The sequence below is a fragment of the Lynx rufus genome, unplaced genomic scaffold (genome assembly GCF_022079265.1).
Source record: "Lynx rufus isolate CCGP_SWC_20201006 ecotype Redwood Valley unplaced genomic scaffold, mLynRuf1.p SCAF_3, whole genome shotgun sequence".
Lineage (NCBI taxonomy): Eukaryota > Metazoa > Chordata > Mammalia > Carnivora > Felidae > Lynx > Lynx rufus.
The window spans coordinates 69,125,147-69,151,260 of NW_025814845.1; the positions used below are offsets into that span (position 1 = coordinate 69,125,147).

The window sequence follows — 26,114 nt, forward strand, 5'->3', positions numbered from 1 at the left end:
CAGATTACAAACTGTTTTAGACAATCTGAATTACCAATTTTCAGCCTGGCAGTTTAATTGTTGCCCCTTGTTTGTGCGGGGTGTTGCCTTGTATTCCTGCTCCAAGCTGCGTTCTTGGCTCACAGCTGGTTTACTCTTCCACAGGTTTGCTAAGGTCACATCCGGCAAAGCCTTGTCAAACTTAGCATTTGCAGTCAACAACTTGGTGAAAAAGGAAGAGAAAGCCTTAGGTGGAGTGCGAATCTCTTAACTACCTCCTTTTCGGGCAACCACTTATTCAGATACTAGGTCCCCGATGGTTCACCACAAGAGCTGCTTGTAACTCCTTCCAGCCGATTAAAAAAAACAAAAACAGGTAAACAACGTTCAATCCCTTTTTTTACTTTTTTTTTTTTTTTCAACGTTTATTTATTTTTGGGACAGAGAGAGACAGAGCATGAACGGGGGAGGGGCAGAGAGAGAGGGAGACACAGAATCGGAAACAGGCTCCAGGCTCTGAGCCATCAGCACAGAGCCCGACGCGGGGCTCGAACTCACGGACCGCGAGATCGTGACCTGGCTGAAGTCGGACGCTTAACCGACTGCGCCACCCAGGCGCCCCCCTTTTTTTACTTTCTGCATTCCTCTCCCGCCCCCGTTCCAGCTCCCCATCTTCTTTTGTTTTCTCCTTTTTCTTGAGTTTTCCGGGTACATTTTCCCTCCGCCCAGCCCCAAGTACGCCTGCGCACACTGAGACGCCAAAGATCGCGAGCGCTGCGAGGTCGGCACTGTAGTTGCTTTACGGCGGGGTCGTAAAGTGCTGTTACGCACTTGGGACGCCACTGGGGTCCGCGTCGCTGCTACGCAGCGGTAGGCGCTGGGAGTGACCAAGCGCTCTGCTGGTTTGGTTGCCTGCGTCTCACTGTTGGAAGTGGGGGATTATTTGGGGAGGGCTCCTGGTTTTGTGTATTTTTGAGAAGAACGTAGATAGTCCTTTCCTGGAACGGGAGAGCGGCCCGGTCCTAGTGCCCGCTAATACTAGGGGCTGTGGAGCGGACGGAGGTTGTGGCCCTACCTAAGCGTGACCTCGCTCCGCGAAGCCGCCCGCGGGGCGCTGATGGCCGAACGCATTCTGGGAAAGACTTTAGCCACGGTGTCTCTCTCTGTGGCCTTGGCCTCTGTGACTGTCAAGTCCTCGGGCTGTTGCAGCATTCCGGCGTGCAGGTATTCCCCCTCCTAGTGCTGCTGGCTTCTCCTGAGCCCTTGCGTATGGGTGGGAACCAGCGTCCAGTGCTGCGGATTCCATAGGCTTTACTTGCGTCCAGGGTTTTTATAGTTGTATTTACGTTTTCAAAAAGGCTCCAAAATGTTTTATCTGCCTTTTGAGGAAAACTAGTGGTAGTGATATTTCTTGGTGTCTGATATTGAAACTTGCCATCCTGCCTAAGCCACCAACGTTATTGTTCTCCGAGAGTTTGGATGTGGTGGTGTCCCGTGTCACTTTTTTTTCGGATTAGTACTTAAAATATTATTAAAATTAATACATGCATAAAGCTTAAAGAAGTGAACAGTAGAAATGGTGTAAAATGAAAAGTATAAGTTGTCATTCCTCCCTTCCACCTCTTATTTCAAATGTAGATATCTTTATCTACCTCTTTTTCTTGTTTTACCAACTCGATAAATTTAGGGTTTTTTGTATCTCACACTGCCTCCTACGTTTTTTCTGTTTTTTTTTTCTTCTCTTAATTCATTCTCCAGTAAACACGGTGTCCTAGGTATTATATTAGGCACATAGTAATGAACGAGTTTTATGAGGCTGTCCCTCATTAAAAAAAGGAGTGGTTTAAAAAAAAAATTCCTGTTTGGCATGTCATGTTTCCTTTTGGCACAAAGAAATTCTCTTATATTCCCTCCCCGCCCCATTTTTGTCTTGTCCCTTTTTCTCTGGAACTCCTGTGATAGTTGTTGGACCTTCTGGATTAAATCTCTTCTCTTTTTCTCTCATTTTACATTCATCTTTTTGTACGATGTTCTTAGCGATTTTACTCAAATTTATCTTCCAGATTACTAATTCAGATTTAAGTCCTGTGCATTGTTAGTCATTTCTTCTATTGAATTGTAAATTTTGACATCCTTTTTTTTCCTGTAATTGCTCTTTTTAATAGCAGCCTTTTCTTATTTTATGGATATAAAAGTTCATGAATCTATAAAAACAGTCATCAAAATAAAAAAAAGTATCTTCTGTTTCTTGAATTATCTGTTATAGGTCATGGTTCTGTTAATTTTCAGTACTTTTGCCTTCTGTTTTTTCTCAAATATCTGGTGGACACAGGTTTTTCACTTATATTTTGATTCATGTAGGTAATAGATATTATTTTCTCTAAACGGGATGATTGATAGAATATTGGTGTCATGTGCCAGGGCACGTAGACTGGAAGGTTTCAGTTGAAGGTGTGTGAGCAGGTAACAGGTGGACAGGCTGGGAATCCTCCTCTTTCCCGTTTCTTCCAGACTAGCAAATTCTCTGCTGAGCATAGCTGCCTTAACTTTATTTCCTAGTGTGAACTGTAGTCCTATTAAGCCTAAATTGGTGCTATATTCTCTAACACCAATATTCACAATAGAGGTCCTAATCTTTCATTTTAACTTTTGGCTTTATCCCAGGGGCAAACGTGACTGTTGCTAACTTGTTATTTGGGGAAGGAGGACTGATTTCCATGTTACTGTCCCGCTGCCCATGACATTTGGGCCCACTTATTTCAAGCCTAAAACCTCTCAGCCCTCCTTTTATAGGAATGGCATCTCTCATTCACCCTCTTGTTCATATTTTCAAATATAATTTGTTTTACTTTGGTTTTTGGTCAGTATGAGTCCATTTACTGTCTATCTTCCTGAACAATTTCTTATTCACTGGTGGTATCCTATTCTATCTCCTACCGTGGGTTTTGTTGCCTTTTATACATCTTTATCACTTTTCAGTAAGTTTTGGGGAGGGAAGGAATAAACATCTATGCTTTTTATAATGTAACATGGGTCAACCAAACTCCTATTAAAAAACATAAAATTAAAAATTACAAAATATTCTAGTTAAAGACAAAAAATCAAACTGTAAATTTTTTATAAGACTGTTATTTACTTTTGAGAGACAGAGAGGGGGGGGGAATCCCAGGCATGCTCCATTCTATCATCATCAAGCCCCATGTGGGGCTCAATCCCATGAACTGTGAGAGCATGACCTCAGCTGAAATCAAGAGTCAGACACTCCACTCACCAAGCCACCCAAGTGCCCCCAAACTATATTCTTTGGAAGTGATGAATACTGTTTTTGATAGATGCTGCTAGAACAATGTAAAATTGCTTGGCAATTATTTTGCATATTTATAATGCTGGGAACCCTAGGTGAACTGGGCTATATCTAAAACTAGTGACTAATTACTGACTTTCAAGAAAAAGCCAAAAGTGAAGCCAACAAGTACGTGTTCAGTGTTGGTATCTTATATTGCAAGGCATTCTGGAAGAGATGTAAGACATTTATCATTGAGAATTTTACCACTCTTAATTTGGGCAAATCCAGAAAGTCAGAATTTTGCAGTTGATTTTTGTGATTTGCCTCAACGGTTACAAATGTCTATTTTCTAGAAAAAAGTGATAGAACATAAAGATGTAGGGAGTGGTTTCAAATTTCCCAACAGCAGCTATCAGTGACATGTGGAGAACAGTGTGTATTTTATTCCTGTGAAGACTTACAAATGTGTAACCTAAAAATGAAGTCAGGATACTGTAGCCTAATCTTAGGAGCCTGGAATTCGAAACCAACTTATTTGGGATTGCATCCTGATTCTGCTATCAGTTGTGTGAGCTTGGTAAATTTATGTGGTCTTTCTGGGCCTTGGGGGTCTTATTTCTAGAATAAGGTTAATAGTATCTAACCTTAGAGTTGTGAGGACAAATGAGTATATATTATAGCACAAGAACAGTAACTTGCACATAGCATGCACTATATACATTTAGTTACTATCATGGCTATTAGTATTATTGTAAATTTGCTTTATTTTATTTTATTTTATTTTATTTAAAAAAAAATTTTTTTTTCGTTTATTTATTTTTGGGACAGAGAGAGACAGAGCATGAACAGAGGAGGGGCAGAGAGAGAGGGAGTCACAGAGTCGGAAACAGGCTCCAGGCTCTGAGCCATCAGCCCAGAGCCCGACGCGGGGCTCGAACTCACGGACCGCGAGATCGTGACCTGGCTGAAGTCGGACGCTTAACCGACTGCGCCACCCAGGCGCCCCAAATTTGCTTTATTTTAAAGCACTGTATCGATGTTGTATTTCTTCAAGTTTGACCATTTTGGGAACTTTTTTTTGCTTTGTGAAATGAACTTTATAAGCTACTGAATTCTCACGTGCTTGGTTAGGTGTATTTCTTGCACCAATTCATTTGTATAATAAAAGAACCTAGGCTGTATATGTATATATTACATTTATTCTTGTTCTGTTTCCTTTTGGTGTATCATGTTTAAACTGTGGATATAGTAGCAGCTCAGCACTTCTCAATGTGGTAAGATAGAGTCTGAATTTTTACTGTTTTTTTACAAGTTTTTAAAATTAAATTTGTTTTGGAAAAGTAAACAATTAGGCATGTAAGTTTCTCTTGTCAGAGTGGGTAGCAGATTTGTGCTTGCTGAACAGAGAGTCTCATACTTGGGAAAGAAATTTGGTACTTGGTTGGCATAGACTGGAACAAAATCAGTGTTTCCTGTTCAGCATCTCATCAGTACTCTTACTTTACCCCTGAACCATGAAAAGTAACTAATTTTATAACAATTCATTAGATACTAGGGCTCCATATGTAAAATTCTGCCTTTTTTTTTTTTTTAAGTTTATTTATTTTGGGACTGAGAAAGAGAAAGAGCATGTGTGTGCACAGGGGAGGAGCAGAGAGAGAGGGAGAGAGAATCCTAAGCAGGCTACCCTCAGCATAGATCCCTGAGATCATGACCTGAGCCAAAATCAAGAGTCTGAAGCTCAACTGACTGTGGCACCCAAGCACCCCATATAAAATTTTTCTTTTTAACACACACATACCTGAAATCTGTTTGCCACTTTTGGTAAATACATGTGTTCCGTATCTGTTCCCTTTTATTGAGTATGAGTTTAGGGTGGGTGAGGAAGATCTTATTTTGAGAGTTCATTGTTTGGATTTCCAACGCTGTGGCAACTTAGGCATGTACAGGTCATCATAATCTGAAAATAATGATTCTACCACTTTTGTTTTTTTAATTTTCTTTTTAAATGTTTTATTTATTTTTGAGACAGAAAGAGACAGAGCATGAGCAGGGGAGGGGCAGAGAGAGACGGAGACACAGAATCCGACGCAGGCTCCAGGCTCTGAGCTGTCAGCACAGAGCCCAACGCGGGGCTTGAACTCACGGACTGTGAGATCAGGACCTGAGCTGAAGTCGGATGCCTAACCAACTGAGCCACCCAGGGGCCCCATGATTCTACCACTTTTAATAAAATTAGTCACATGTCAAGTATTCTCCCACCTCACACTCATGAATAGACTTTTACTGTTTAAGTTTTCCCTGATTGTTGGCTGTTTGACAGTACTTCACAGATGCAAGGTGAGCGTAAGATGAAATAGCAATTGTTTCAAAGTTTTTAAGTGGGATAAACGGAACAGTTGAATTACATATAAAGCTGTAGACAAACAATATGAAAGAAACCGTTTAGGAAGAAGAAAAGCTTGATAGTTTCTTAAAAAAACTAAATATACTCTTAGCATATGATCCAGCAGTTGCCCTCTTTGGATTTATTCAAATGTGTTGAAAAATTTAGATCCACACAAAAACTTGCATACTTACGTTTACAGCTGCTTCATAATTGCTGAAACTTGGAAACAACCAAGATGTTTTTCAGTAGGTGTGTGGATAAATAAACTGGTATACACAGACAATAGTATATTACTCAGCTCTGAAAAGAAATGAGCTCTTAAGCCATGAAAAGATGTGGAGAAACCTTAGATGTACATTGCTAAGTGGAAGAAACCAATGTGAAAGGGCTACATACTGTGTGATTACAACTACATAAGGTCTTGGAAAAGGCAAACCACTGGAGACAGTAAAAATACCCTTGGCTGCCAGGGGTTGGACAGGTAGGGGTGAACTGGCAGAGCTCAGGATTTTTAGCACAGTGAAACTATTACACTATAATGGTGGATTCATGTCATTATACATTGTTCAAACTAGTAAATGTGCTGAGAATGAAACCTAGTGTAAACTGTGGACTTTGGGTGATAATGTGTCATTGTAGGTGAATTGATTGAAACAAATCTCTTCAGTGGGGCATGTTGGTAGTGGGGGAGGCTGTGTGTGGGTGGGGTGTAGGTATAGGGGGTGGGGCTGAGGATATTTAGGTGTACTTTGGGCTCAATTTTGCTGTGAACCTAAAACTATTCTAAAAAAGTCTATTTAAAAAAGGGCAAGTAGGACCCCCTTGGCTACTTCTTCAATTTACACAGAGACAGGTAAATGGAAAATAAAACACATACCGCTCTTGTTAAAAAAGGTTGACAGAGTCTGGGCGCCTGGGTGACTCAGTCCTTTAAACATCTGACTCTTGGTTTTGGCTTAGGTCATGATATCACGGTTTATGAATTTGAGCCCCACATTGGGCTCTGTGCTGCCTGTGCGGAGCCTGCTTGAGATTCTTTCTCTCTGTTCCGTCTTCTCTCTCTCTCTCTCTCAACAAATAAACTTAAAAAAAGTTGACAAAGTCAGTGAAAGGATAGTGTTTCCAACAAGAATGGTGTATCAAAAGATTGATTAAAGGAGGTCTTGGGGAAATTTTGATGAAGGCTTTTAATATTTTTGCCAAAATTATCCCTTATGATTTGACTGTGAAGGTAAAAGCAAAGGTTGCTATATTATGCAGTTACATAAGTTTCTTAATTTTTTTTTTTGATTTTTTTGTTCTAAGGCTTAGTGTATAGATTTGGTTATAACTTATTGAACTATAATGTTGACATTTATTTTCATAATTTAAAATTTCATTTTAAAAGGTGAAGCTACATATTCAAACTCTTTTTCACTACAGTGAAAATTTGTTTGGTCTCTAAGTGGCCCTCTGTTACTTTCATGTGAGGAAGGACTTCTTGCATCTATGGTTGGCGGGGCATTATGCCAAACAAGGGATATAATGTTTAGCTAAAACAGGTGTGCTCCTTGTTCTCCATTTGTTTACAGTCATGTGGCACCCTAACAAGTGTAAAATCACAATCGTAATTCAATGAAGAAAAAGAAAATAGAGCTCTGATAGCATGTAGCAGGGAGAACTTATTTCTCCTAGTAGTTAACGAGGAAGACTTGCTTGAGGAAGTGAACTTAGAAGTTCACTGAAGGAAGAATGTAGGTTAGTAAGGTAGAGGAGGAAGCTGTTGCTGGTCAGTGTTATGCCCAGAATTCGTGATCCCCAAAGACCACCAGGGAGCCGAGTCCGATGCAAAAGCAAAGAGCCTTTATTCGAGCTAGCTCGAGCTCCATCCCCTACCTGCACCGACGCAGTGGTGAGATACCAGGGAGAGAGAGCGAGTTTCAAAAGGACAAAGGTTTTATTGGGGCCTGGAGGCAGTTGGTGAGGTAATGGCTATGGCCTCAGCTGATTGGCTGGGGAAGGGTCCGAGTCCTGTTAGGCAGGTGAGGGGGGGTTACTCAAGGGGAGAAGGTGTGGTCAAGGTGAAGGACACAGAACAAGATGGAGTCGGCCGGCGTAGGCCCACCCTTTCAGTCAGGCCATGTATGGAGAGGGAATGTGGGCGTTTTTAGGCACTGACAGGTCATTTGGCAAAAGCACAAAGGAGCGAGGTGGAGGGTGATAGGCAGTCCTTGTAGGTCAAGTTAAGAATTTAATTTTTGGGGGGGCACCTGGGTGGCTCAGTCAGTTAAGTATTCGACTTCGGCTTAGGTCATGATCTCACAGTTTGTGAGTTCAAGCCCCGCATCAGGCTCTGTGCTGTCAGTTTAGAACCTGCAGCTTGCTTTGGATTCTGTGTCTCCCTCTGTCTCTTCCCCTCCCCCACTCTCTCTCTGTCAAAAAATGAATAAATGTTAAAAAATTTAAAAAAAAGAATTTAATGTTTTAAATAATTTTTTTCTATGCAAATATAAATACATAAATTGACCTAAATGCATAAATGTGATCACTCGTACTTCCTTTTACTGGTATGTTTGGGTAGTTTTCTTTTTCTTTCTTTCTTTTGCTCACTTCCTTTTCTCCTCTCTTTTTCCTGTTGTTAAAAAGCAGAATTCAGCCAAGTAAATTGAGAGATCTAATAGACTTAATGATTTGTGAATTGAGCAGCATGGGGTCTAGCAAGTAGAGGGGAGTAGGGAGGTGTTAAAATGGAAGGTTTTTATAGAAAGGAAGTGGAGGCAAGAAGGTTATTAGCACAAGAAAAGGATTGTTCCAGCCTAGGTTGCTTTTCCTTAGGGGGTAGAGGAGGGGGTGTTACTTTGAGGATTACCTCGTCTACCTTTGGAAGACAGAGAGGGCCCAGGTGTCAGATTACCTCATTAGCTGATTAGACTGGTAAAGACTACATTTTTGGTGGAGGTTGAAGCTTCGATTAGATTAGGTATTAAGACTCAGTTTGAGGACTTGGCCTAAGTGACACCATTTTGGGCCAGTAGTTTTCTTTTTAACACTTTCTTATCCCTTCTTCCAAACCTCTTCCCTTTCAGAAAAAGGGTGAAGGGGAGAACCACCCCCCTGTTTTCTTCCCTCCACCTTTTCCCTCCTTCCCTTCTTCCTCCCTCCCCTTTACTTGTCTTTCCTTCTTCTACCCACATTCACACCACATTCTCTAACCCATATTAAGAACTTGATGATATGGATCCTTTTATATTATTCCCATGCTCGTGAAACAAATAGTATAGACATTTGAGTAGGCAAAATAATGGCTCCTAAAGATGTCCACATCGTAACCCCTGAGACCTGTGAATACTTTGCCTTATGTAGCAGAGAAGACTTGACACATGATTAAAGTTAAGGACTTTGAGATGGAAAGGGTATCTTGGCTTTTCCATGTGGGCACAATCTGATCATGAGTTAAAAAAAAATGGAAAAATGTTTCCAGCTGTGGTCAGGGAGGACTATACTGAAAAAGGATCAAAGAAAGATTTGTTGTGTGTTTTGAAGGAGGAGGGAGGGAACTGTGAGCCACAGAATAGGGGTGGTTTCTGGAAGCTGGGAAGGGCAAGCAAACGGATTTTTCTCTAGAGCCTCCAGAAAGGAATCCAGCCTTGACAACGTGTTGATTTAACATTGGGTGCCAAAATGATGCCGTTTTAAGTGTTGGGGTTCCGAGCATATGGCCAAGAAAGAATTCTTGAGACTTCTTTGGTGCAAAAAGGTGATTTTATTAAAGCACAGGGACAGGATCTATGGGTGGGAAAAGCTGCCCCAGCATTGTGAGGAGAGACTGATTATACACTTGGGAGTTGGGGGAGGTAAAGTCAAGGGAAGTTCCCAAAGGGATTTTCAAATGCTCAAAAAGACTCAAAGGATACTGGAGGCCTAGATTGTCCTGCTGAGGTTATTTTTCCCTCTAGCAAAGCCTTAACATTAAGATGTAGGGAGTTCCTGGAGAAATGTTATACTCTGCCTGCCTGAAGTAGTTGTTGATAGGCTGCAGGTTATCAGGAAATTTAATTTTATCTGCCATTTCTTTCTGCCTTTGTTTCCCACATCATTGTGAGACCTGTGTCTGACTTATAACCTGTAGAACTGTAAGATAATAATTTTGCATTGTTTTCAGCTGCTGAGTTTGTGGGAGTCTGTTATGCAGCAATAGAAAACTAATAACATTATGTACATACTCTTAAATATGTACTTATTTTTTGTTACTGCTTTTTAAAAATGGGATCATATTATACATACTATTCTCCATCTTGCTTTTTCTTTTCAACAATACCTTGTGAAAATACTGACAGGGGCGCCTGGGTGGCGCAGTCGGTTAAGCGTCCGACTTCAGCCAGGTCACGATCTCGCGGTCCGTGAGTTCGAGCCCCGCGTCAGGCTCTGGGCTGATGGCTCAGAGCCTGGAGCCTGTTTCCGATTCTGTGTCTCCCTCTCTCTCTGCCCCTCCCCCGTTCATGCTCTGTCTCTCTCTGTCCCAAAAATAAAATAAACGTTGAAAAAAAAAAAATTAAAAAAAAAAAAAAAAGAAAATACTGACAAATTACTTTATGTCATTATTTTTAATAGCTACTTAATGTTTAATCCATGGTGTGGCTCTTCTAAACCATCCCCATATTATTACGCATTTCTTTTACTTCCCATTGAACACTGCTGAAATAAGCATCTTTTATATATATAACTGTTTCGTTGTTGTTGTTGTTTGTGGGATAGATTACCAGGAATGAAATTACTGGGTTGAAAGATATAAATATATTAATCGTTGCCAGATTACTTCTGAGAAAGTCAGTAACAGTTCACATCTCTACCAGCAATATTTGGGAGGTGGTGTTAACCTTTTTGAAGGTTTGTCAGTCTAGTTGGTAAAAAGAATTTAATGTTACTTTAATTTTCATTTTTTCATTGCTAGTAATTATAAATCATCTTTTTTTTTTTTTTCAACGTTTTTTATTTATTTTTGGGACAGAGAGAGACAGAGCATGAACGGGGGAGGGGCAGAGAGAGAGGGAGACACAGAGTCGGAAACAGGCTCCAGGCTCTGAGCCATCAGCCCAGAGCCCGACGCGGGGCTCGAACTCACGGACCGCGAGATCGTGACCTGGCTGAAGTCGGACGCTTAACCGACTGCGCCACCCAGGCGCCCCTAAATCATCTTTTTAAAAAATAATCTTTTCATGTTTCTTGGCTCTTGGATCTGCTTTTCTGTAACTGTTTAGTCCTGTAATTTGCCCAATTTTCTATTCCAATTTAGCCTTTTCTTGCAATTTGTAACAATGCTGTATATTATAGATATTAATCCTTTGAATGTCATCTACATTACAGTCTATAGTTTGCCTTTCCCCTCTGTTGATTGAGTCATTAGTGCACAGCAGTTCTTAATTTTGATGTAGTCCAATTTATCTTTTTCTTTGTTGCCTGTGCTTTTGGTTATATCCAAGAAATTATTGCCAATTTTAATGTCATGAAAGTTTCCCTGTATGTTTTCTTCTAAGAGTTTTATAGTTTTAGGTTTTATGTTTGGGTCTTTGAACATTTTGAATTAGTGTTTGCATGTGCTATAAAGTAAGGGACAATCTTCATTTGCAGGTGCATGTCTCATTTTCCCAGCACCATTTGTTGAAAAGACTGTCCTTTCCCGTTGAATAGTCTTGGTGCCCTTGTTGGATATCATTTGACCATATGTGTGAGGTTTTATGTGTGAGTTCTCTGTTCTATCCCACTGGTCTCTATGTCTGTCTTTATGCCTGTATGATACTGTTATCATTACTGTAGCTTTGCAGTAAGTTTTGAAATTAGGAAGTATGGCACCTCCATCTTTTTCTTTTTCAGGATCGTTTTGGCTATTTGGGGTCCCTTGTTCCTGATCTTAGAGAAAAAGCTTTCAGTCTTTCACCATCACTCCAAAAAGTTGTGGGCTTTTCATATATGGCCTTTATTATGTTGAAGTAGTTTTCTTCTAGTTTGTTAAATGTTTTTGTGAAAGGGTGTTGAATTAGGACAGACTTTCTGCATTACTTGGGATGATCATGTGTTTTTTTCCTTCATTCTGTTAATGTGTATTACATTGATTGGTTTTTGTATGTTTAAAGATGCTTGTATTCCAGGAATAAATCCCACTTAGTCATAGTGTATAATCCTTTGAATGTGCTATTGAATTCTGTTTGCTACTATTTTGTTGAAGATTTTTGCATTGATATGCATCAAGGATATTGGTCTGTAGTTTTCTGATAGTCTCTTTGTCTAGCTTTGGTGTCACAGTAATAATGCTGGCCTCATAGAAAAAACTTGGGAAGTATTCCTTCCTCTTCACTTTTTTGGAAGAGTTTGAGTTTTAATTCTTTAAATGGTTCATAGAATTCACCAATGAAGCCATTGTCTTTCAAGCTTTTCTTTGTTGGAAATAAATAAGGTTTGGTATCACCTTTTAAAATTATTCATATAACCCTTTCAAGTTTCACCATCTGCCCACAATTTTTTTTTTCTTTTTTGGTTCAAGAACCAATCCAAGATCACTGATTGCATTTAGTTTTTCTTTTTCGTGTCTTTTTAGTCTGCATCTATCTGGAAGAGTTCCTCTGTCTTTCATGATGTTACCAGTTGAAAGAGTACAGACATTTACTCTGCAAGTTGTCCCTTGACCTGGATCTGTTCTATATTTCATGATTAGATTCTGGTCATATATTCTTGTGAGGAGTACCTCAGAAATGATCCCTGTGTACTTCTCAGTGTATGGTGTCAGGAGGCACAGGATGTTGACTTATTTTACCATCCTGTCACATTTTGTTTGTCTTAACCATTTGTCTCAAAGCATAGTGAGAGCAGGGGAAGGGAGCTGTCATCAGTTCACCATGTTCTCAGAATCCTTTTTCCACTTTAGATGTCATCACTTAGGGTCGTTAGGGAATTTAGCCTTTATTTTAAGAATAATGAGAAGCCATTTAAGTTTTTAGGCAGAAGACAGGAAACATTTTTGTGTATGCTGTGAGGTAGAGGTTCAGTTTGTTTTTGTATATATTTTCTACTTACTTCAGCTCTGTGCCTTTTTTTCTTTTAATGTTTATTTATTTTTGAGAAAGAGAGCAAGCACAAGGAGGGGAGGGGCAGAGAGAGAGGGAGACACAGAATCTGAAGCAGGCTTCAGGCTCTGCACTGTCAGCCCAGAGCTGGACCTGGGGCTTGGACCCATGAACCATGAGATCACGACCTCAGCTGAAGTCAGAGGGTTAACCCACTGAGCCACCCAGGCACCCCTCAGTTCTGTGCCTCCTAATGTTACTTTAAATTTTATTCTGAAGTTTACAATTTGTATATTCATTATAGTCTGACTTCAAGTAATATTACATTACTTCATGTACAATGTAAGAACCTGGCAACCTATATTTTCATTATCTTGTCCTTTGTGTCATCTTTGCCATACATTTTACACGTGTGTTAGACTGTAGACCATTTAAAAAAAATGTATTCCCTCACATCGACTTACAGTTTTCTTTTACATTTGTTTTTATGTAATTTTCACAACAAACTTCTCCAACTTTTGTGCTAACGAAAGTAAACCTGTTCCTTTTTCTCAGCTAAAAGAAATTCAGTGAGTAGATTCAACTAAGATCTAGCAATATTAAAAAAATTTTCATATTTGAAAATAATTTTCTCAGATGTTGGGCTTCCATACGTTGAAGTTCAAAAGTATGTTTTGGGGTCTTTGAATTAGGTTCTTTATTTTTTAATTTTAATTTTAAAAAATGTTTTAATGTTTATTTTTGAGAGAGACAGAGCATGAGTGGGGGAGGGGCAGAGAGCAAGGGAGACACAGAATAAGAAGCAGGATCCAGGCTCTGAGCTGTACGCACAAAATCCAACATGGGTGTGGACCGTGAACCATGAGATTGTGACCTGAACCAAAGTTGGATGCTTAACTGACTGAGCCACCCAGGTGCCCCATAGGTTCTTTATTTTTTCTATTTTGGTATGTATGTAAAACATTTTTCTTTTCTTTGTTTTTTGATTGTTTTTTTTTTTTCTTTCCAGAAGCTCATTTTTATCCTGTGGGTTTCATCTTAACTCCAACATCATGTCTAGTTCTAATGGTGCCAAAGAGAATTCACACAACAAGGCTCGAACATCTCCGTATCCTGGTTCAAAAGTCCAACGCAGCCAGGTTCCAAATGAGAAAGTAGGATGGTTTGTTGAGTGGCAAGACTATAATCCTGTGGAATACACTGCTGTCTCTGTCTTGGCAGGACCCAGGTGGGCCGATCCTCAGATCAGGTGAGCAAACTAGCCAGTGTTAGCTGGTAGCTGGGTGTAAGACGGAGAAGAGAATGATTGTATTTGTAAATTACCATTTTGATAGCTGAAAAATCATTTTCATCTAGTGCTTGACTTTGTTATAAAGCAGTTTCCAACATTTGGCTGGGATTCTTGCTAAAGCTAGACAGTCCATGTTTGCTTATTCTTTTGGGAGTTTTATGATCCTTCCAAAAAGGTAAATCTATTTTACTATGGAGATTTTTGTTTTATGAGGTGACAGGTAGTGGTATCTGTTTTCATTTGTTCTGTTTAGGTTATCAGTAGAACATCTCTTATTGTTATTTTCCACCATAGCTAGACTTGTATTTGAAGTAGTGAAAATATTTTTCAGAAATTTTTCAGATTACCAAGAACAGCATGATGATAAAATTGGAGTAATGTGATAAAATAGAAAAGGGATAAAGAAGAAGAAAACTCAAGCAAAAATCCTTTGACTGAATTCATAGAAGTACATTGATTCACATTTTCTATTTATGTTCTTTTTAATGAACACGTAGAGTGTTTAAATGTACTGAGTATGAACTAGGTACTGTACTAAACGTTTTATAAACATTATTTTATTCTTACAACTATTCTGGAAGATAGGGTTATTTGTGCTTTATAGAAAAACAAAACACACACAAATGGAAGCACACTAAGTTTGTCCTTTACATATTGTCACAGAGCTGCTAGTAGATGGTATAGTGTGGACTTGAACTCAGTCTGACTCCAGAATTCATGCTCTTAATCACTCTGCTAAGCTGCTACCCTAATTTTAGAACAGCTTTACAAATTTGATTCCATGGGAAAATTTATTATAAATGCCTCGAGGCATAATTTAGTCAAGTAAGTAAAAACTGTTGCAAGTTGGATAGATCCAGTATTAGTTCTAGGTTAAACTTTACTATGTGACTAGATTTTGACATACAGTTTCCCTATTTTGTTCAAAGATGTGTTTGTCATTTTGTGATACTACTTGGATTTTAATTAATCATGAAGCTAATCTGTAGAGAAATTTGTAGCTTTAATAAGTTGCATTTTCCCCATTTTGAGTATTTACATATTTGCACATACATTATACATATACATTATACACAAAATTGATGTTGGTAGGGGTGCTATATAGTGTAAATAGAGGAAGATTGCATACATTTTCTTATTTTTCATTCAGCTTAATTTTTAAGAGTTGAATTTATATCACCATCTAAAATCAAGCTTTACTACCAATATTAATATTTCAATTATGATTATGTTCATGTTTTTTTTTTTCCTCTGGTGAATTTCTAGAGTCCCAAGAGCATTGTAACCCTGGCTGTATAATTTCATGATTTTTACCATTTAATTATTTTTTATTTGTGTGTTAGATGGAAGATTGGTTAGAAGTTTTGAGAGAGTTTTTGGATCATTCAAATTGGAAATTATTTCCAAAATAGAGCAGAAATATTTCTATGTTCTCTTAACTGATATTAAAGCAAGGAAAAAAGTGAAACTTCTGTCAGAACCACCTATGAATTATGTAGTGCTATACAACTCTTTATTCACTATCAACACAGTTATATCAGTGATTTTGTAATGGTGAGGAAAGTAGTATATTTATGTCTACTTTGAAAATAAATATTTTTTAAAGTTTATTTTGAGAGAGAGTATGAGCAGGGGAGGGGCAGAGAGAGAGAGGGAGAGAGAGGATACTAAGCAGGCTCTGCACTGTCAGCACAGAGTCCGACATGGGGCTTGAACTCAGGAACTGTGAGATCATGACTTGAGCTGAGATCAAGAGTTGGATGCTTAACCAACTGAGCCACCCAGGTGCCCCAAAAATATTTTTATTGAGGTATGACAAATGAAATAAAATGCACACTTAAGTGTGCAGCTATAGCTCAGAACAACTTTTTATTTCTATAGCTGTAACTACCATCCAGATTAAAATTCAGAACATTTCTAACATATAACATTGATTTTAATCTAGATCATAGTTATTATGAAGTTTTGGGGTAAATTCACGGTTTTGTGGATTTATTTGATGAAAATATTAACCAGTGTACATTTGAGGAAATTAAAATTACTTTGAGACCGTAAAAACATCAAGATATCACAGAGAATATTATTTCTGGAAACCACATAGGAACCATTAATTGCAATATTGTGCCCACAGACAATTCTTCCATGCTGATAAATGATGTAGACTTTTTTTGTACCGTGTGGGAGGAACTGTGGTTTCTCTGCCTAGTCCTTCCCAGAGGGATTATAATATGCATCCTTGTATTGTAAGGTGTTTTGGTTAACTTTTTTCTTTTTTTTCCAGAAACTGTTTTGAAGGACTAAATGGATTTGTAAATGAAAACTAACTCTTAAAAATTTTAGTTTCAGGGATACTTTATTATAAATAACAGGCTGACTGGCGTTAGTAAGCTGTTGGTAGTATTGGGCCATTATTTCTTATTTTGCTTTGGTATTCTTATTACAGTGAAAGTAACTTCTTTCCCAAGTTTAATGAAAAGGATGGGCATGTTGAGAGAAAGAGCCAGAACGGTCTATATGAGATTGAAAATGGAAGACCCAGGTAGGTACTGGGGATGGATATCTTACAATAAATAGGTCTTCAAAAGGTAGAAAATGTAATTAACATTTATTGAGTGTTTGTGTGTGCCAGACAATGTACAAAAGAATTTATATATGTGATCTGATTAAATCATTACAATAACCCTGTGGGTGGATATTTTTAGTTCCATTTACAGATAAGGAGAGAGAATGTAAGCAATTTGCATATAGTAAGTGGCAGAGGCAGTATTTGAGTGCATTTTTTTGTAACTCCACTTTGAAGGTAGAAATAATTAGTTGAATAAATTAACAGAGGAAGGATTGAGAATTGTATGTTTATTAGTTCTTTGTTAAATTTATTAAATTAGTGCCTTAAACTAAGAATTTACCCAAACATGTAAGAGTAAAAATAAAAATAACCCAGTAATTTAACATCAAGATTCTTTCTGTACTTTTAAAAATGATTTTTATACACAACTCCAACAATTTCCATTTTCCTTAAGACATTATAAAAGTTAGGAAAAAATGTAAAAATTAGCATGCCCCAAATAAAACAAAGAAGGATCAGATTCTGTAATCATGGTTTTTGTCTTGCAAAAATGTTGCAACTTGTATTCTTCCTTCCTCAAGGACAAGGCAATGATCTGGCTTCTCTCACCACAACCTGGTCCTTTAGTTTTGCTAACTCTTTCTTTGGTCATAATTTCACTTTTCTGTCTTTTTAAGTCAGACCTTCTTTGCATTTGACTTATTCCTTAGGTTCTTTTCTGGATAAAAAAATATATTAAAAGATATTTATCCATGAAAAAGGATAGGCAGCAAAGGCAAGACAGCATGTTGTTTTAGTCAAGAGTCTAATGGAAACAATTCTAGCTTGCCTTAGTAAAAAGTGAACTTTAGGATTATGGGGTCATCTCAAGCAGTCCGAAGTGTAAATGCAGCTAACTTTAGGTAGAATTGAAAATCTGTCTCTGCTTTTCTTTCTATGTTGCCTTTATTTCTCTTTCACTGCAAACAACTTTCTCTGCTTCTCAGACTATAGGGTAGTCTGTGTGTCTTTTCCATAGTTTCTGATTTACCAGTTATAAGCTTGGTCATCTATAAAAATGAACTTTCACTCTTTAAATATTGGCTTTGATCATTTGTGTTCAGGGATGTATACTTATTTGGAATAAAACATAGTTGCTGGCCACCCTGCCCCTCCTCCTGTGAATTTGAAAAGTAAAATTATTGTCACCTGGGCAGGTGCCTTGTCTTAATTGAAAGTCTTGCTGATATATTTTTGGGTCTAGTACAGTATAAAAATTCATTCAACTTGAATAACAGTCACAAGGAAGACCAGAATAAAAACAGATGGCTGACAGGGAAAATTTTGGCTGTTTGTGTATTTACTTTCATATATTGGGAGGACAAAAGATATAATCTTAAAAAGGTAAGATTGTAGATTAGCGCATTTTACTGGGACATAATGAAAGTTGAACATTTAAGGAATATTCATTGGAAGAAAATTACTCAGGCCTGAGTGTTGCTATGTTCACCTGACAGACTTTTTAACATTGGGTTGTGCTAGTGGTTAAATAGTTGGCGTTTTTATAAAATTGTTTTCTTTAAAACTTGAATTTTGGTATATTTGAAATCTTGAAATATTGAATACTACTACCTCATTATATGCTACAAGATATATATTATTGGTAATAAACATCCAGAACCCACTGAGAAAACATTTTCTTTAAAAAGTAACAAAAATAATGGAAAGGGTTGTATGAGATGAGAGTAAGAAAAGGGGATGTTGAGAAGTGGAGAGAAATGTGGGTATCTTGAATGATAAATCATCATTGTTGTAGAGCTAGAGGATCATTAGGTGCAGACCATTCATCTGCCCTGTTGTAAGAGTCCAGTAAGGTGTTAGTTTGAATTTACGAGTATACGTGAAAACTGAAACAAATTCTCTTATAGAACAACTTCAGAAATGAGATCATCCTCCTGGATCAAGCCCAAAGCTTAAGACGTGCACAAAAGAAAAGTTAAATAACAGCATAAGGAAATGTGTGATTTTAGTGGCAGATATGTGATAGCGTTCCTGGATTTGGGAGGAGATACTATTTCCCTCTTATTGCACTTACTGCCTTCTTTTGGGCCATGTCAAGTTGGGTTTAAAAAGATGAACATATTCAATTGATTTTCTATATTCTTTTCCCAGAAATCCTGCAGGACGGACAGGACTGATTGGCCGGGGGCTTTTGGGGCGATGGGGCCCAAATCATGCTGCAGATCCCATCATAACCAGGTAAGAATGAAAAAAACCATTCAATAGCAAAGAGCCAGGTGATTGGAGAAATATGGACTGTAACTATGTGTTTATACACACACACACACACACACACACATGTATGTATGTATATGTACACATGTATAAATATATGCGTTTGTATACATATATGTACATGTGTATGTATATGCTCATAAGCGCAAACACTGGAAATGTATGTTAAAAAAATTTTTTTAATGTTTTTATTTATTTTTGAGACAGAGAGAGACAGAGCATGAGCAGGGGAGGGGCAGAGAGAGAGGGAGACACAGAATCTGAAGCAGGCTCCAGGCTCTGAACTGTCAGCACAGAGCCCAATCTGGGGCTCGAACTCACAGACTGTGAGATCATGACCTGAGCTGAAGTCGGACGCTTAACTGACTGAGCCACCCAGGCGCCCCTTGAAATGTATATTTTAAAGGGTCTTGATGTGAAATCATACTGATGTGATACAAGTGTAAAGTTGTAGTTTGATATGAGTAGTTATCTGAACAAAGTTAATTCACATAGTGAATTTACTGAACATCTGTTTGTTCTCAAAATTGAGTAGGTGCTTTGGAGGATATAAAAAAAATAAAAGAATTCTATGTTTCAGCTCCCTATCACAGAAGAGCTATGGCTTCATTTGTAAGATGAAAAATATGAAATAAGAAAACGTGTCAAGGTACAATGGGTGAGACAGTCTGCTTTAAAAATTAGATTAGATGTGGGTTGTGATGACGGTAAACTGGAACACCGAAGAAAGGCATTATGAAGGAGGCAGACTTGAGCTGAACTTGAAGCTTGGATAGGGGGACAACAGGAGGCCTAAGAAAAAAAGCTTATAGTAGTATCTATTTGAGTTTTTTTTTTTAATATGAAATTTATTGTCAAATTGGTTTCCATTCAAAACCCAGTGCTCATCCCAAAAGGTGCCTTCCTCAATACCCATCCCCCACCCTCCCCTCCCTCCCATCGCCAATCAAACCTCAGTTCTCAGTTTTTAAGAGTCTCTTATGCTTTGGCTCTCTTCCTCTCTAAACTCTTTTTTTTTTCCTTCCCCTCCCTCATGGACTTCTGTTAAGTTTCTTAGGATCCACATAAGAATGAAAACATATGGTTATCTTTCTCTGTATGACTTATTTCACTTGGCATAACACTCTCCAGTTCCATCTACGTTGCTACAAAAGGCCATATTTCATTCTTTCTCATTGCCACGTAGTATTCCATTGTGTATATAAACCACAATTTCTTTATCCATTCATCAGTTGATGGACATTTAGGCTCTTTCCATAATTTGGCTATTGTTGAAAATGCTGCTATAAACATTGGGGTACAAGTGCCCCTATGCATCAGCACTCCTGTATCCCTTGGGTAAATTCCTAGCAGTGCTACTGCTGGGTCATAGGGTAGGTCTATTTTTAACTTTTTGAGGAACCTCCACACTGTTTTCCAGAGCAGCTGCACCAGTTTGCATTCCCACCAACAGTGCAAGAAGGTTCCCATTACTGCACATCCTCACCAGCATGTATAGTCTCCTGATTTGTTCATTTTGGCCACTCTGACTGGCGTGAGGTGATATCTGAGTGTGGTTTTGATTTGTATTTCCCTGATGAGGAGCGACGTTGACCATCTTTTCATGTGCCTGTTGGCCATCTGGATGTCTTCTTTAGAGAAGTGTCTATTCATGTTTTCTGCCCATTTCTTCACTGGATTATTTTTCGGGTGTGGAGTTTGGTGAGCTCTTTATAGATTTTGGATACTAGCCCTTTGTCCGATATGTCATTTACAAATACCTTTTCCCATTCCATTGGTTGCCTTTTAGTTCTATTGATTGCTTCCTTTGCTGTGCAGGAGCTTTTTATCTTGATGAGGTCCCAATAGTTCATTTTTGCTTTTAATTCCCTTGCCTTTGAGGATGTATCAAGTAAGAAATTGCTGCGGCTGAGGTCACAGAGGTTTTTTTCCTGCTTTCTCCTCGAGGGTTTTGATGGTTTCGTGTCTCACATTCAGGTCCTTTATTCATTTTGAGTTTGTTTTTGTGAATGGTGTAAGAAAGTGGTCTAGTTTCATCCTTCTGCATGTTGCTGTCCAGTTCTCCCAGAACCATTTGTTAAAGAGACTTTTTTCCATTGGATATTCTTTCCTGCTTTGTCAAAGATTAGTTGGCCATACTCTTGTGGGTCTAGTTCTGGGATTTCTATTGTATTCCGTTGGTCTATGTGTCTGTTTTTGTGCCAATACCATGCTATCTTGATGATTACAACTTTGTAATAGAGACTAAGGTCTGGGATTGTGATGCCTCCTGCTTTGGTCTTGTTCTTCAAAATTACTTTGGCTATTCGGGGCCTTTTGTGGTTCCATACAAATTTTAGGATTGCTTGTTCTAGTTTCTAGAAGAATGCTGGTGCAGTTTTGATTGGGATCGCATCAAATGTGCAGATAGCTTTGGGTAGTATTGACATTTTAACAATATTTATTCTTCCAGTCCGTGAGCACAGAATGTTTTTCCATCTCTTTATATCTTCTTCAGTATCCTTCATGAGCTTTCTATAGTTTTCAGCATACAGATCTTTTACATCTTTGGTTAGGTTTATTCCTAGGTATTTTATGCTTCTTGGTGCAATTGTGAATGGGATCAGTTTCTTTATTTGTCTTTCTGTTGCTTCATTATTAGTGTATAAGAATGCAACTGATTTCTGTACATTGATTTTGTATCCTGCGACGTTGCTGAATTCATGCATCAGTTCTAGCACACTTTAGGTGGAGTCTATTGGATTTTCCATGTATAATGTCATGTCATCTGCAAAAGTGAAAGCTTGACTTCATCTTTGCCAATTTTGATGCTTTTGATTTCCTTTTATTGTCTGATTGCTGATGCTAGAACTTCCAACACTATGTTAAACAACAGCGGTGAGAGCGGACATCCCTGTCGTGTTCCTTATCTCAGGGGGGAAAGCTCTCAGTTTTTCCCCATGGAGGAGGATATTAGCTGTGGTCTTTTCATAAATGGCTTTTATGATGGTTAAGTATGTTCCTTCTATCACGACTTTCTCGAGGGTTTTATTTAAGAAAGGATGCTGAATTTTGTCAAATGCTTTTTCTGCATCGATTGACAGGATCATATGGTTCTTATCTTTTCTTTTATTAATGTGATGTATCACATTAATTTGTGAATGTTGAACCAGCCCTGCAGCCCAGGAATGAATCCCACTTGATCATGGTGAATAATTCTTTTTATGTGCTGTTGAATTCGATTTGCTAGTATCTTATTGAGAATTTTTGCATCCGTATTCTTCAGGGATATTGGCCTGTAGTTCTCTTTTTTTGCTGGGTCTCTGTCTGGTTTAGGAATCAAATGAATGCTGGCTTCGTAGGATGAGTCCGGAAGTTTTCCTTCCCTTTCTATTTTTGGAATAGCTTGAGAAGGATAGGTATTATCTCTGCTTTAAATGTCTGGTAGAATTCCTCTGGGAAGCCATCTGGTCCAGGACTCTTACTTTTGGGAGATTTTTGATAACTGATTAAATTTCTTCAGTGGTTATGGGTCTGTTCAAGCTTTCTATTTAATCCTGTTGGAATTTTGGAAGTGTGTGGGTGCTTAGGAATTTGTCCATTTCTTCCAGGTTGTCCAGTTTCTTGGCATATAATTTTTCATAATATGCCCTGATAATTGCTTGTATTTCTGAGGGATTGGTTGTCATAATTCCATTTTCATTCATGATTTTTTCTATTTGGGTCATCTCCTTTTTTGAGAAGCCTGGCTAGAGGTTCATCAATTTTGTTTATTTTTTTCAAAAAAACTCCTCTTGGTTTCATTGATCTGCTCTACAGATTTTTAGATTCTATATTGTCTATTTCTGCTCTGATCTTTATTGTTTCTCTTCTTCTGCTGGGTTTGGGGTGTCTTTGCTGTTCTGCTTCTATTTCCTTTAGGTGTGCTGTTAGATTTTGTATTTTGGTTTTTTCTTATTTCTTGAGATAGGATTGCAATGTATTTTCCTCTCAGGACTGCCTTTGCTGCATCCCTTTGCATTTGGATTGTTGTATTTTCATTTTCATTTGTTTCCATATATTTTTAAATTTCTTCTGTAATTGCCTGGTTGACCCATTCATTCTTTAGTAGGGTGTTCTTTAACCTCCATGCTTTTGGAGGTTTTACAGACTTTTTCCTGTGGTTGATTTCAAGCTTCATTGCATTGTGGTCCAAAAGTATGCATGGTATGATCTCAATTCTTGTATATTTATGAAGGGCTGTTTTGTGACCCAGTATGTGATCTATCTTGGAGAATGTTCCATGTGCACTCGAGAAGAAAGTATATTCTGTTGCTTTGGGATGCAGAGTTCTAAGTATATCTGTCAAGTCCATCTGATCCAATGTATCATTCAGGGCCCTTGTGTCTGTATTGATTCTGTGTCTAGGTGATCTATCCATTGTTGTAAGTGGAGTATTAAAGTCCCCTGCAATTACCACATTCTTGTCAATAAGGTTGCTTATGTTCGTCAGTAATTGTTTTATATACTTGGGGGCTCCTGTATTCGGTGCATAAACATTTATAATTGTTAGCTCTTCCTGATGGATAGACCCTGTAATTATTATATAATGGCCTTCTTCATCTCTTGTTACAGCCTTTAATTTAAAGTCTAGTTTGTCTGATATAAGTATGGCTACTCCAGCTTTCTTTTGACTTCAGTAGCATGATAGATAGTTCTCGATCCCCTCACTTTCAATCTGAAGGTGTCTTCAGGTCTAAAATGAATCTCTTGTAGACAGCAAATAGATGGGTCTTGTTTTTTTTTTTTATCCATTCTGATACCCTATGTCTTTAGGTTGGAGCATTTAGTCCATTGACATTCAGTGTTATTATAGAAAGATATGGGTTTATTGTCATTGTGATGTCTGTGGGTTTCATACTTGTAGTGATGTCTCTGGTACTTTGTCTCACAGGATCCCCCTTAGGATCTCTTGTAGGGCTGGTTTAGTGGTGATGAATTCCTTCAGTTTTTGTTTGTTTGGAAAACCTTTATCTCTCCTTCTATTTTGAATGACAGACTTGCTGGATAAAGGATTCTCGGCTGCATATTTTTTCTGTTCATCACATTGAAGATTTCCTGCCATTCCTTTCTGGCCTGCCAAGTTTCAGTAGATAGATCCATCACTAGTCTTTATTTGTCTCCCTTTATATGTTAAAGCATGTTTATCCCTAGCTGCTTTCAGAATTTTTTCTTTATCCTTGTATTTTGCCAGTTTGACTATGATATGTCATGCAGAAGATCAATTCAAGTTACGTCTGAAGAGAGTTCTCTGTGCCTCTTGGATTTCAATGACTTTTTCCTTCCCCAGATCAGGGAAGTTCTCAGCTATGATTTCTTCAAGTACACCTTCAGCACCTTTCTCTCTTCCTCCTCTGGAATCCCAAATATCGTATATTATTGCGTTTCATAGCATCACTTAATTCTCTAATTCTACCCTCATACTCCTGTATTTTTTTATCTCTTTTTCTCAGCTTCCTCTTTTTCCATAATTTTATCTTCTAATTCATCTGTTCTCTCCTCTGCCTCTTCAGTCCACGCTGTGGTCACCTCCATTTTATTTTGCAGCTCATTTATAGCATTTTTCAGCTCCTCCTGACTGTTCCTTAGTCCCTTGATCTCTGTGGCAATATTCTATGCTGTCCTCTATACTTTTTTCAAGCCCAGCGATTAATTTTATGACTATTATTCTAAATTCATGGTCCATTATATTGGTTAAATCATTTTTGATCAGTTCGTTAGTTGTTGCTACTTATTGGAGTTTGTTTTGATGAGAATTCTTCCGTTTCATCATTTTGGATAGTCCCTGGGGTGGCGTGGAACTGCAGCACACTTCCCCTGTGCTGTCTGGAGTAACTTGTGTTGGTGGGCTCGGCCGCAGTCAGACCTGATGTCTGCCCCCAGGCCACTGCTGGGGCCACAGTCAGAGTGGTGTGTACCTTATCTTCTCCTCTCCCAGGGGCAGGACTCACTGTGGAGTGGTGTGGTCCTTGTCTGGGCTACTCACACACTGCCAGGCTTGTGGTGCTGCTTCGATGGGATCTGGTGTATTAGCCGGGGTGGATCCGCAAGGTGCACGGGGGCGGGAGGGGCAGACTCAGCTCGCTTTGCCTTCGGTGGTCCGCTTTGGGAGGGGCCCTGTGGCACCAGGAGGGAGGCAGACCCGTCAGAGGGATGGATCCACAGAAGCACAGCCTTGGGTGTTTGTGCGGTGCAAGCAAGTTCCGTTACGGGAACTGGTTCCCTTTGGGATTTTGGCTGGGGGATGAGAGAGGGAGATGGTGCTTTCCAGCGCCTTTGTTCCTTGGCAAGCTGAGCTCTGTCCTGCAGGGCTCAACAACCTTCCCTCCTGTAGTCCTCTAGCTGTCCTGCTGTCCGAGCAGTGCTGTTGACTTATGACATTCCAGATGTTAAGTCCCGCTGACTGTCAGAACACACTCCATCCGGCCCGTCTGCTTTTGCAAGCCAGACTCCGGGATTCTACCTTGCCATGCAGGCTGCCCCTCCGCCACCCTGGCTCCCTCCCGCCAGTCCAGGTTGTGCGCACCGCCTCTTCACCCTTCCTACCCTCTCCGTAGGCCTCTTGTCTACGCTTGGCTCCAGAGAATCCATTCTGCTAGTCTTCTGGCAGTTTTCTGGGTTATTTAGGCCGATGTGGGTGGAATCTAAGGGATCAGCAGGACGTGGTGAGCCTAGTGTCCTCCTATGCTGCCATCTTCCCCCTCAAAATCCTCCATTTGAGTATTGAGGGACAATGAAAGGATCAGGTGGTCGAAGCAGAAAATTTTGTAGAATAGTGGGTAATCAAACATGTAATTTTTATGCAGTTTTATTGTGGAGAATATTACAATAACAAAGTTTAGGAGTGTTAAGGGGAGCCCTTGAAGATTTCGGAATAGGGGACAGGCATTCTCTTCCTGAGGTAAATCTATCTGGTAAGCCACATCATATTCAGAAGGCCCCTTGGTAAGCATGAATCAGAATAAGGAAGGCAGGTGAATCTTAGGTTTAGATGGACTTGACCATCTCCATAGGAATCATCTTTTCAGCACGTCTGGAATATTCTGTCATCTCTGTCATCCTTTTAATTTTTGTATTTTTAGGATTTCTTCACTGACCAACTCCATCTTCACAAATAATTGTCACTTTGCTTTAAATAATGCAAATACCCTCAATATTTTTATTTTTTAATTTTCATATTTTGAGGGTCTTCCTTTCTTTCAGGAAACTTTTTCTCTGATCTGAGATCCAGTAATGATTTCATAGGTTAACCCTAAGAAAACAGCTTAATTCCC

At 38.9% G+C, this 26,114-nt stretch overlaps 1 protein-coding gene across 5 annotated transcripts in view; it reads left to right on the forward strand.

Annotated features, from left to right (window-relative positions):
- Positions 1-236: 236 nt before the first annotated feature.
- The window catches only part of NUDT9 (nudix hydrolase 9), a 55,218-nt gene continuing 29,340 nt past the window's right edge, over positions 237-26,114 (forward strand). For 2 of the 5 annotated variants that reach the window (XM_047091092.1, XM_047091089.1), the window contains exons 1-4: positions 821-1,203; positions 13,701-13,940; positions 16,426-16,521; positions 18,700-18,786. In XM_047091092.1, coding sequence (XP_046947048.1) covers positions 1,097-1,203; positions 13,701-13,940; positions 16,426-16,521; positions 18,700-18,786 — 530 coding nt within the window. In that variant the 5' untranslated portion in view covers positions 821-1,096. Of the gene's footprint in view, positions 356-820; positions 1,204-13,483; positions 13,606-13,700; positions 13,941-16,425; positions 16,522-18,699; positions 18,787-26,114 lie in introns of those variants that run through there. The other 3 variants (XM_047091093.1, XM_047091091.1, XM_047091090.1) reach the window with 3 other exon arrangements.